The sequence below is a fragment of the Bactrocera dorsalis genome, chromosome 2, assembly GCF_023373825.1.
Source record: "Bactrocera dorsalis isolate Fly_Bdor chromosome 2, ASM2337382v1, whole genome shotgun sequence".
Taxonomy (NCBI): Eukaryota; Metazoa; Arthropoda; class Insecta; order Diptera; family Tephritidae; genus Bactrocera; species Bactrocera dorsalis.
This window is the reverse complement of record NC_064304.1, coordinates 99025770-99039217: the sequence shown is the minus strand read 5'-3', so window position 1 is coordinate 99039217 and position 13448 is coordinate 99025770. Positions and strand designations below refer to the sequence as shown.

General features: G+C 36.6%; 1 protein-coding gene across 4 annotated transcripts in view; it reads left to right on the top strand.

Moving 5' to 3' along the window:
• Positions 1-13448, top strand: part of LOC105231524 (zinc finger and SCAN domain-containing protein 2) — a 33442-nt gene that overhangs the window by 8671 nt on the left and 11323 nt on the right. For 3 of the 4 annotated variants that reach the window (XM_029552559.2, XM_049447546.1, XM_019992270.3), the window contains one exon: positions 9639-9779. In XM_029552559.2, the coding sequence (XP_029408419.1) occupies positions 9639-9779 (141 nt within the window). Of the gene's footprint in view, positions 1-8842; positions 9440-9638; positions 9780-13448 lie in introns of those variants that run through there. The other variant, XM_029552560.2, reaches the window with a different exon arrangement.

Here is a 13448-nt window from a genome sequence, read left to right as displayed (position 1 = left end):
CCCCCATGCTCTGGTGAACTGTGGTTGTGTACAGGGTTGGTTGACGGCAAAGCGCTTTGGCGGCGATGCTTTTGAAATTGCATTGCATACAAATTGGCGCGGTTTGCCTCGCTTGTTCAAGCTCAGAGTTTCACACGGTGTTGTGTGTGAGTATTGCGTGTGCCCCCTTATTGCGGCTGTCACTGCTTTAAAAGCCCTCGTTTTTGCCTGACTACAATTTGCCACCCCTGCATGCAGGTTATTGCCATCTGTTTGCCCATGCCGCGGCATTGATTTTCCTTACAGCTTTATGTATTCGCGTACGTATATATATATTTACTTATATCTTGTATTTGTAGAAATGTACATGAATAAAGTCAGTGTTTGTTAGCTGTTGAAGTTGCTTTAATTCTGCTACGTCTTTGAGCTTTCGCCTTTTGACAGCTACTGAAAAGAGTCCAACCATTTAAGTCAACAAAACAATATTAAAAAAAAAAAAACAATATTTTTCCAACTCCATTCAAACACCGTTTGAGCTTTCATAATTCATCAAAGCATTGATCATGCCTGAAAACTGCCACAAACATTCAAAACTGTCCACCATACGCTTCGCCATCATCAATCAGTCAATCACCTGCAACGACACCAAGTTCTAGTGCACCGCCCCGGTCACACCGTGCCAACAACCGCTTTTCGCGCTTGCAACGAAGTCACTTTCTTATTCGCGTGCGCCCACACCGCGCTCGGCTACACCACCCCAAACGAAAGTGACTTCCTAAAGGATGCTGCTATTTCATAATTCAATTCATTGTCATAGCAACGCAAGCTGTTTGTACATACGTAAGTGTGTGTAGGCTATATTTATGCACACGAACCAATGTACCATATTTTCGTACATATACACGAATTCTTTCTTCCGTTTGCCTTCCTTCTTTCGATGAATTGCTTCGCGCTTTACGATTCCTCCGCTCTCAGCACCACGGCCCAGCTCAAAGTGCATTGATCTCGCGCTGCATGCGGCATATTGTCATGCAATTAATTGCACATATTGAGCAATAAATATTTTGTTCTTACTCAGGTAGAGGTGTGTTAGTTTTCCTATTGGCTTTAATTCCCAAGGGCCGTCAATTACATTTTCATTTGTTTCTTAGCAAATGGAATGCAATTAATTGCATGCAACACTTGCTTGAATACACATGTTGTATACAAATATATTCTTATATGTAATATGAGACAGCGTGTAATATAGTGCATGCAAACACTGCAGAAGCCGTCCAAACTTTCTTTCATCCGACAAAATACAAATGTCTTGTATAAGAAATATTGTAGAAATACCGTGGCATATTTAAAGAAGGCATTAATGCTACGGTGCAGTTTCATACCCTGAACAGCGTACAATAAGTTTTTCACGCAGTTTGTAACACCCAGAACAAAAGTTCGGTGACCTTATAAAGTATACATATATGTATATGTACAGGATTGTCCGGAAAGTAATATGTAGGACTGAGTCGATTTAAAACAGTTTATTGAACCAATAGATACAATTCTTTAAATAAAATAAAATTTTCAAAATAGGCTCCTTCTGCGTCTGCAGCGCTGCCAGCGCGACTTCAACCAACGAAGGCGTCACGGAAGCCATTCTCCGGAATAACCTTGAGAGCCGAGATGCATGCTACTTGAATCCCCTCTGTCGCTTGCCTTTCAACGTCCTTTTCAGGCAAGGAAACAAAAAAAAATCTGGGGGCCACATCTGGGTTGTAGGCGGCTGTGGAAGCGTTGGGATGCCGGCCTTAGGTAGCTGTTCACAAGAAAGGCGGTGTAGGCCGGGGCGTTGTCGTGGTGCAACTTCCAATCGGCTGCAATGTCTTTTCGGACTCGATTGATCCTTCGTTTGAGTCTCTTGAGGACTTCCACGTAAAACTTGGCATTGACGGTTTGTCCAGGAAGAACAAATTCATGTTGGACTATGTCTTTGATGTCCAAAAAGATAATGAGCATCGTTTTCACTTTGGATTACTCAATCTTCCTTTTTCTGGGCGAGGAGACGCCGGCGTGTGCCAAACCCTGTGTAAATATTCAGTGTGATGAGTTGAATCCGTTTAATCATATCCGTCTGTCCGTCGTCTATATGTGCTAGTCTTTCAGTTTTTAAGATTTCTATCTGAAAATTTCCGCAAGTCTTTTTTCTTGCCAAGAAGCTGCTCATTTGTTGGAACTGCCAATATATTCCTTCTATCGAAAACTTTTATTTTTAGACAAGATATCTTCACGAAAAATTAACAAACAAAATCCAGTTCTTGGATGAAAACTTTTTATTTGTGAAGGGTATTCTGACTTCGGTACAACCAAAGTTAACGTTAATTCTTGTTTTGGCTGTGAAAGTATATAGTAAGGGTACCTATTGTAAGCAACTTAAGCTGACAGCAAAAATGGCATTTATAATCAATATATGTTTTAAACTCGACCAACTTTTAATACATAAAAAATTAAAATTTTTGTGTTAAAAATATTTCATGCTCACACACAAGAACTTCTACTTCCAACCATATTTTGTTTTTAAACTCAGCTTTCACTGCCACACTAAAGGTGACACTCGGCCGTATGATAAAATCTCTACAAGAACATGGAAAACAGTAAAGAATTGAGTAAAAGATTATAAATGGTAACACAGCGCCGACAAATTCATTTTGAAGTACTAAACTAATGGAGTTTTTATTGATTTTTCGTTACTGCCGACGATGACGATGATGATGGCGTTGTCGGCAATGACTACGACATTGGGGTTGGAGACAGTTTTCGAGACGAGGGTTATGGTAGAAATATGTACATACATTAATTGCAGGCGGCGGTGATTGTGTGGTTGTTTTTGTGGCGCTTATGTACACACACAATCATCATTACAACTATACTGATAATACAGTTTTGTATAACAAATATAACAAAAACAACAAATTCGTACGCCAGTATGAGAAATTAAGACGACTTCAGTTTTGTTTAGTGCTCGCTTCTACTTTTATGCAGCTTAAAGAAGTTGGAGAGTCAGCTGTGCAAAAGCAAGAAGGAGGCAAGCGAAGTGCACGACCGCTGGCGCTAGCCTTAGGGGGTGGTGCGGTGGTGGGGTGGTGAGTAACAGCACAACGCTTGCATGCGATCGACCTCTCCCAAAACGCTGGCAAACCGTTGCAATGCACACATAAACAACAAAAACAAAAAACAGCAGTTGAGCGAAAAAAAGTTCCTTCAAAAGCAACTATATAGGGTGGTAGGAAAACAAAAGAGAAAAAGCGAAAACACACCACCGTTTTTGACGTTTTAGCAGCGTTGCTGCTAGTCTGTGCTGTATACATACATATGTGTTTGTGTATGCGTATGCTTACACAGCCAACCCACAATGCAGCCATTGGCTGCAGCGGTGGAGCCCCATTTCCGTTGGAGCTCTCACTACGCCAACGAGGTATAAGTGAAGGGCTGGGAAAATGATTATCACTTAGATCATGATGATGGTACTTCTGTTTGTAGGCTTGTATATTTTCTATGCATATGAGTAGATGTACATATGTATGTATACATATATTTTTAAATAGTATATGCTTTGGTAGGTTTGAGTCATCATGCATACATACATACATATGTATACACACATATGCTTTCTCCCCAAACAACTTTTTGTTTTTGCAAAAGCTATTAAAGTTGATAGTCTAGGCTGAAATGTCTGAGTAGAAGCAAATAAATGCATGAATTCGAGACGAAGGCCATAAAATTGAATGCTCCTTAACTTGATTTTTTCAGCATAAAATCAGTTTTGAAGTATTTGCATTCAATAAGTTGATGTATTTTAGCGTTTCACATAAAAAATAAAAATTAACTATTTGGTAAATATAAACTTTATATAATAATTTTATGTTTGCAACATTATATTATGTGTGTGAAATTAAATATTTTTTGTAGTAAATTTCAATTGAGATCATTGGCAATCGCAACAGAAACGAATGGTGCAATTATATTGATTAAACTTTATCATGCTAAATTAATTTTATTTTTAACATACTTTAGGGCGCTTCACCATTTGATTGTGTTCAGCTTTAACTTTTCACGTCTTTCGATTTTATACGGCGCGTGCCAACCGACCGGCTTTACATATCAACCCCAACTATAAAGAGGGTTGTAAATACATACATTTATCTAAATGCTCACATATACGCACACGTGCTCCCTCCTCGTATTCGTTTCAGCGTAGTGTGTAATTGTACGAGTACTTCTTTGCATACGACAATCAAACATTCACGATGTATGTATGTATGAATATGTATATATTATGTACACATGTATGTGTTTGTAGTATCAAACTGTCCGCGCACATCAGCTACCCCTACAGCTAAGCACCATTCCCATGAAATCACTCAAACTCTGAACTACTATATAACTCTTACTCTCTTTACCACAACCACTCGTTATTTTGTGCACCTTCACTAATCACACTCGCTATTTACACTCTCACTCTTTTTCCACCTTACTCATACACTCTTTTCTACATTTTCCCTACATGACTCTTACTCTAAGTATTAATAATCCCTCTCTTATCTGCATTGCCACTATCTTTGTGCTGCTACCCTTACTAATTTCTACTTTCACTCAAACTGGAAATTTACTGAAAAGAGTTTAATTTATTCACCATAAAATCGTGGGGCTGGCTTATACAACTAGTTCCTCACACGGACTCATCCTTATGCATGTGCATAATACTCAAACTCTCTTAACGCAATACTCACACACGAAAATACTCTTACTTTCCGCATATACTCATTTCTGCTGAATGCAAAACTTTTATTCAGCACATTTCACCGAGTTATTTCCTCCACTATATATTCGTAATTTGATATATAGGCTAAACGCACGTACCTTCACTCACTTTCTATGCGCGCTCTTTCTCTTTTTCTACTCATCACTCACTTTCTCACTCATTCTAATAATGTGACCAGCGCTTGCACTTGTTGGAGAGTGAGCGTTTGCGCGCTTTTTTGCGCTCACCATGATGCACAGTTATCGAGAAAATAAAGGGCGAGTGGCGATTTCTTACTCGTACGAGTATGTTTGGTGAAAGTGAAGTGAAAAGTGAAAAGCTACTAGTTTACATGTCATCCAAATGGTAGTTGGTTTTGTTGCTTTTGCTTTTGCTGCTCCACTATGCCAGAGCCGATGACTCCGATCCATAACTGGAGTAGCGTTTCAAAGTTCGTACGCAGAATCGTATACCCGTATCTGTATTCGTATTCGTATTCGTACTAGTACCCGTACCCGTATTTGAAAATTCACAATCCTGTTGTTGTCTGGCAGAGACGGGACAGTATCTCTTCAATGTTTGTTTGTTTGACACTACTTTTATTGGTTCATATTCGGCAATATGTAAACAAGTGAAAACTTTTGTTTTCGCGCAGACATTTAATTTCGCCTCTTTACATATTTGTAATAAAGTTGGCCAAAATTTATATGTAGATATTCTTGAGAATTTATGTGTTTGTTTCTGTATTTTGTGTCTATCTGTTGATAGACTATTGGTTTTTATCCTAAATTGATTTATATTCTCTGTCCAACACTTACACATTTTGACACACAATTCATTTAATGTTTTCATTATTTTTGTGCGCGTGTCCTTTTTGTGATTTGTACTTGCATTTGTGGCACACATTTTTTAGTTTTTTTATCTTTGATTTATCATGGTTTCTTACTGGAATTACTTTGTAAGTATCATTTATGGAATATATGGAATATTTCCATGCATTAAGCACAAATATATGTCTATTTAAAAAAAAATCACCTCTTTGGTATAATGACTTAAACATCATAAGATGAAGTCTGTTCAAAAAAGTTTATATAAAGGGGTTTAAACCAGTTTAGAGCCCCTCTAAAAATTCAAATGGACAGATGCGGTAGCCCATAGTCGCCCGCTTTAAAAAATTCTGTTTCAAAAAACCCTCGTTTAAAGTTGTACGTACTGAAGATGGCTGATCCGAATGCCTCAGCGCTGTAACGGAATGGGATTGAAATAGAAGAAAAACTTTTGCTTTTTTATTCTACCAAATTTTACATTGTTTTAAAACCCTAAAGTGTTCTTCAGTTGACTTATCCCGGATACCTCAGAGTAGAAATTTGCTATTAGCATAATAATAAACAACATTTTAAGTTTCAGTATCTGATAGGTACTGGAATTAAAAGTTCTGAAAAATCTCATAATTTCATTAACACAAAATAAATCTCTACTTAACTTTAATATATTGGCATAACACTTGGTTCTCATGACAATATTGGTCTAGTTAACCGAAGCTTCCTCGGACTTTTAACCAGTCAAGGACTGAATCAACAGCATTTTCCTCCAACCCCTTGGCAATATAGATAGACAGATATAGAGTTATTTATATATAAATGATCACGATGAAAAGACGAGGTGAAATCCGGGTAACTGTCGCTTTGTCCGTTCGTCCATCGGTCAGTTCGCGCAAGCTGTAACTTGAGCAAAAATTAAGATAGCTTGATCAAACTTTGTTCGACGCGTCCTTTGGGAAAAATAATTACGAATTTGTAGATGGATGTAAACAGATCACTGCCACGCCCACAAAAAGCACTAATTATATAGAACTCTAATTAGACGCAGGAAATCGCAATAGCAAGAGGCACCTGTGGGACAAAAAATTTGGAAAAGTGGGCATGGCTAATAAGCTTAATGTATATATCTCTTAAACCACTTAAGCTACAACAACCAAACTCACTTAGAGCAAATATTATATGAACTCTTACCGACAGTGTGAAAATGAATAAAATCGGATGATGATCACTCCCCATATAACGGTGCTGTTAAAAACTATTTAAGCTCGCTCGACCGATTCCAACTAAATTTGGACCCCAGTACCTATAGTTAACTTGTTACTGAAAATATTCAATGCGAGTCAATGTGTCAGATTTATAATTAAAGTTCAAAGAGAATCCTTTCTGTGGGTTAAAAGGAGTCAATACTTCCCGTAGCCCCTACAACCCTAATATAAATATTTCGAACTTCCGGGTGACTTTATACTCCATATAATGGCCAATATGTGAGTTATCTTAATAAAATTGATATAATGTTTTTTTTTTCTTAAAAGCAATCAATTTTCGACACCCTCGCTGTCACTGTTATAAGTTATATAATCGGCAAGAACTTAAGCTATGCATAAACAATATTCACATAACCACATACTCCAATAAATCAACGTAATATTTAATTGAAAACGCTGAATTAAATGTTCATGTTTATTTTATATGTTTTATCTATGTAATTAAGAATGTACTCTATAAGGTTGCGACACTACCCACAGGTTTATTGAATTAATGTAATAAAAGGATATTCTGTTCTATTTAAGGATAAACAGCAACCCTGCACCAAAATTACAGCTGCTAATGAAATATTAAAAACTTCCGTGAAACATATGAGCCGACGCGACATCTCAAGATACATAAATTATATGTATAAGTCCATGTACGTTATGTGTGTGCAGCCTAGGAGTATAAAAGTTTGTGTACATCAGCATGTGTGCGGCGACACGTTTTCTGTACATAAGCATACTTCCCTATATATTTCTGAAAATTCAAACGCCAAGCAATATCTGCAATTGGCAACAGCAGCTTGAGCAATACCGGAAAAATATCACAATTGCCCAAAAATATAATGAAAAGCAAAGCCTACGCATAGCTGCTAAATGAATGGCATCACCATACAGACGCACAACCGACCGAAAGACGACCGCGAGTGGCACTGTGAATATCATCGGTTGTACCACAGTGCGTATACGTAACATTCGTTGAAACGGTACACACAGCAGTGCCTAGATATCGGCTCCTCGCCGACGTCTGCGCCAAACAGCCGGCTTTTTCATTTCCTTTTTCCTCCAATATACTATATACTGACGGTAGTTCTGCAACATTAACGCAAAAGTATTAACGCACACACACATATGTATAATATGTACATTGATGGACTTATACACACATTTCAGTTCAGCCGCTTTCACCTAAAAGCGCTAAAAAAGCACTGGGACGTTCTGGCAGACACTGAACAAACATCTACATATAATATATATATAATGTGTCTATGAACTAGCGACATTTGCTACCCAACTGCCGTCGAGCTGCCAGTTCGGGTCAGCGCTGTTGATAGGTGCCACGCTTTCACTCACACACAAACAAACTGACTCTTATCTGTAAGCAGACACGCGTCAACTGCCCGAATGGCCTTGGCAGTCACAGCGACTCACATAAATATTGTGTATACATACAAGCATTCGTATAGATAATACACATGTATGTATATGTGTACGTTAAAAAACATGCCGCCAAACAGCCGATACAGAAAATTATGTATATGCAGATATAAAGCAGGCGAAATCGGCTGTACAACACATATGTTCGACTTGTACTATGCGTTATGTGTATGCGCCGTCAACATGCCCGATCGGTTCCTGCCAAACCTTGGTTCCGGTGTAGGGCGGCAGCTGATAACTTGCCTTGAAGTGCAACAACAAAGTTGTAGGTGGCTCCTTGCGCTTTACGAATGGTCGACGGCAATGAGGGAGCGTGGCTGAAACGTATGGAATTTCAGTTAAATGTTTCGTGACTGCCATACGACGCGTCGTACTCGATTTCGCTCTCGTCATCGTTGTTGTTATCGACTGAATTTAGGCAGCCGAAAAACGAGGCGCACGCACTCACGTATCGCTTAACATAAGAAATATGTACGTAAAATGGTAACAGCACACGTGGCTGCCACTATATGTATTTGTACCTATGTGTAAGTATATATACATACATACAAAGAAAAATGTATTCAGTTTTAGAGTTTGGGGGCCCGTACCGCAACAGCTGAACTTTCACTGCAAAGGCCTTCGTCATAGCGCGCCCCATTTAAGCGTCTCAGACTGTTGGCAACCCGTAGCATCAGGGATCCACGTTTCTATCCCATGTTATATTTATATATGTCTCGACCTCTGTTTCAACGACTGTGTCTGCTTCGTCTCCCATGACGTTCAGATCTTCGTCAAGCGGCAGCAGATAAACAGTGAAGTAGGAAGTTTGAGGCTTTGTAGAAACTTTAGGCATAGGGGCGTAATCGCGTTGTGCAGCCACATCAGTTGTGTGTAATATTTGGCGAGCCTCAGACAATCAGCCTGGCAGCCAGCCAAACAACGAACCAACCAGCCGCGAACACAGCGAGTCAGTCATTCGCCGAACGGTGGTGCTGGTGCTTAAAATCACACGCATAGACTCAACTGTGAACGCTTCGCATGATAAAACTTACTTTGTGATCAAATATAGTATAAAGATATAGCTAAATTTACTAGTTTAATTAAAATTTGATTAATTTGCTGGAAATAAAGTAATCAATTCGATATAAGCGCACGGCAAAATTCATCAATAAAATATACATATAAAATGTGTGAGAAAATACAAATATTACTTTGCTGTATATGTAGTGCTGTAGCTATGTAAAAATTCTTTTACTTCTACACTGCGCCCTTTGAATTTTTCTATTTTACTGTTTTAATATTGTTCGATTTCTCATTTGTGTTTGCAAATTTATTTATCGTTATCTTTAACTAATGCGATTTTTTCCTTTTATTTATTTCTACTTGCAGTCTCGGCCGCCAATAACACAATGCAATACGGACAAAATATATCCATACCATATTCACAGCCGCAAACTGATTTAAATTTTCTGAACTCCACGGACCATAAAGGGAAGATACATCCGAAAATCGAACGCGACCGCGAAGAAGGTAATCCATTTACTCAATACATACCTATTTGAGTGCAAGCGAGTCTATATCCTGCTTAGGATTAATAATTAAATTAAACTATCAAATACTTTAAAAGGAAATGAAACAGATGACGTGCGAATATTTGAAACTTATTGCAACTATTGAAGTTAATTGCTGCTGGGTTGCATAAAATTTAGAAAATCTCGCAATATTTTTTCAAATTTTTTTTTTAAATTCTTATTGCTGACTACAGCAAATTAACTATAGTGCAAAAAAAGTCTTTACGTATTTTGTCAATAAATGTCGTTGCAATCGTATATCTCCATTATACCATACCATATCGTGTTAAGAAGGTGAGATTTTAAGCTTCATTTAACCAAAAAAAACATTAAATTCGTCGAAGTTGAAAAAAGTGACAGCTGTTCAAAAATGAGTAAAAAATGAAAAAATTCGCTATATGTTGAAATTTTTGTATAAAACGGGAAGAATGTCACACAAGCCACAAATGAAATATGTGAAGTTTACGTAGACGATGCTGTATCAGTTCGTGTAGCTCAACAATGGTTCACTCGCTTCCGTTCTGGAAATTTTGAAATTTCGATTTACACTGATGGAATATTGTCGCTAGCGGAAAAATGGTAAAAAGTGGTCGACCAAAATGGTACAATTTGTTTATTTATTTATTAGTATAAATATAAAAAAAAAATAAGTTGAAGTTTGATTAGAAATACGAAAAGACGACTACCCAATAATTATAGTGCTTAAATGATGAAATAAATTTTTACTTTTAACCAGCAAGACTATCCCTAATATAAAACCAATGTCAAGTCTTCATCGCTGCATTTCAATCAGGAAAAGATTATGTTTCAAAATTAAAACATACGTAATAAAATAACAATCTCATAAATTCTGCACCGAAACCATTTTATCTATATGTATATATATATAATATTTGTGCAAATATATGCAAAATATTGATATACATATACATACATATAAAGTGTTACCACTTAATAACCATGTCTTTATATCTCCATAATAAACTGATATTAAGCAAGTGCTATTTGGTATGAAAAGCTGCCAAAAATCAAATAACAACAAATCAGCTTTTCGAACTTTATCAAAATTGACCAATTTTATCTGCCTACCTATCAGGTACTGAACTTATTCAAACCATTTTTACAAGCGAATGAGAACATATCAGCAGTAAAGTTTTTATTTTCAACTTTTTAAAGATATATATAGACAAACGAGACATTATTGGAATGTAACGGTATATATTTTTTCGAGCTACATCCTCGAATATTTTTAAGAAGTATTTAGTTTTTGAGAGAGTTTGTAGTTTAAATTCTATACACTAATGCCGAATAAACGTTAAAAGTGATTGAAATTTATTTCAAAAACTCGCCTTCTGCTACAAATTTATTGTTTTGATCTCGAAAGCATTCACGTTCTCTCTTGCATACTCTTCAAAATGTAAGTGTGACCGTTTATCAAGAAATCTGTCCGCGAAACGGTCCCTGATTTGACATCGTTAGACCACATTTTTTAAACTCGTCTACGATAATTCTCGCACTCGATTGCTAGCAGCAGATTAAAACATTTCATACACGTTGGACATGGATTTCTTAAAATTTTTTCCTCTTATGAACGCAAGCTCAAATATTTTAATTTCCTTGAAATTTTTGTTGACCATAACTTTCCGCGCTGATTAACTAATTAGTAATAAAAATCATTATATAATTTTATTTTCTACTTTAGCAGCATCACAAACATATATGGAAAGTTTTATCCGACTTAGACCAGGGTAGATAATTTTTGAAAACAAAAAAGGCGATATTTATTCATTTTCTGAGCAAATTTACCATAGTAATGTATATAATTTTATATTACCAGAAAGTAAAGACTTCCGTAAACATAAAGTCTACTGACTAAGTATTGGGGTTTTGTGAAAAAATCTATATACAAGAGTTATACATCTTTTCATCACCTAACATTTTTATAGGCTAGTACAAGACGCCGTAGTCTAAAAAGTTTTCAGAGAAGAGTTTATAACTTTATCAGAATTTTACTAATAAGTTTTTTTTCGTAAACATCCTGAAAATGAAATTAAAAGACTTTCACAAAAACAAACAGCTTTTAATAAGGTTATTTGAAAATTTCTAAGAATTATTATTACGAATTGCCTATAACAAACCATTTCCGATTCCAACCACACATCTCGTTGATCTATTGTATGCAATCAGAGAAAAGCTTCAAGGCCGCACGTTATCGTTATTCATTTATTTTTAAATATTACTTTAAGCCCGCCTGCCAGTTACCGAAAATGCCTAATGGCATATTAGCCACAAGGCTGCCCAACAACAGTGCAGAACTTGCCCAACAGTTGCTATGGCTCCGATTTCGTTCATCAGCGCCTACATGTGTGTATAAATGGGTATATATGTACTTACATATACATAAATAGTAGTTGCGCCGGAGACATTACTGCCCCCGACACCACAGCCGCAGCCATGGCCGTTATTCATTAAAGAAAAAGCATTCGTTTTTCGGCGGCCTGCAAAAAGGTTCAAATCCAATGCGGTATTGTCGGTCGGTAGGAATTTTTGTTCTCGATTCCGGTCGCCTTTTGCCTAGGTGGCTATTAAATAGAGACGGAATCCATTAAAGCGGGTTTTTTGGCCATTTATATGCTAACGGAGTTGTAGCTGTGCCAGCAAATTGCTTTTACATATGATTTCACAGCATTTTTTATACAAAAGCATAAAGATGGAATGTTTGTTTGCGGACACATTTTATATATAAATTTATTTTTGTTTGTATGTATGTTTATAAGCGTTTGTCTGCTTGCGCATTTAACTTTTCTGACACACTTTATTTCTGTCCATTTACATTTCCATTAAAAACCAACAATTTTTTATGTCTGACCTCTTGATCTACAATCGTATGTAACGGTATGCACCAGACACAACGGAATGAGTAAAATATATTTCTTGTACTCGCATTCTGTTGCTGCCTTACTTTAATCGTTATTATGGTATTTAATACTGTATATGCCGAATTTCCATTTCCATTTGACCAAACTGGTGCACTTTACCATAATATATACATATTTTTACTTTGAAACAATATCTGGTCAAAGAGAAAATTTCTATTAAATATACATCCCAAATTATTAAGTTATTTCTGTATATCCTGACGTGCATACGTTGGTTTTAGGTTTGATAAGTTTTCAACCATAAAAAGTGCTATTTATGTATATATTTATATAGATTTTTCTCGCTTACATGTGTCGTACATATTGAAACCATGGCTGCATTGAATACCCTGGAAATAAATCCTCGCTGTGCCAAAGCAATTTAGCAGCGTCAGCAGTCTGGGTAGCCATTTGTACGCATACACGTGTAGCGACTTATGCTTGTAGGCGAAGAAAAGCCCCACATCCTTTCTTTGTTGGGGTAGGTTGCCAAAAAAAATTGTATGGCTCTTTAATTTTTTTGTCCTTTTTCGTTTCGCTTTTGCTTTGACTTATTCCAAAGTTGGTAATAACCATTTGTTTGGTGTGGAATTTGGTGGGAATAAAAAATCGATATCATTCCTTTCCATTTCCTCTGAAATTTAATCATAGTTTGATATGTCGAAATTAAAACAACAAAGTATATAAAAGAAATATTGCAAAATTATTAA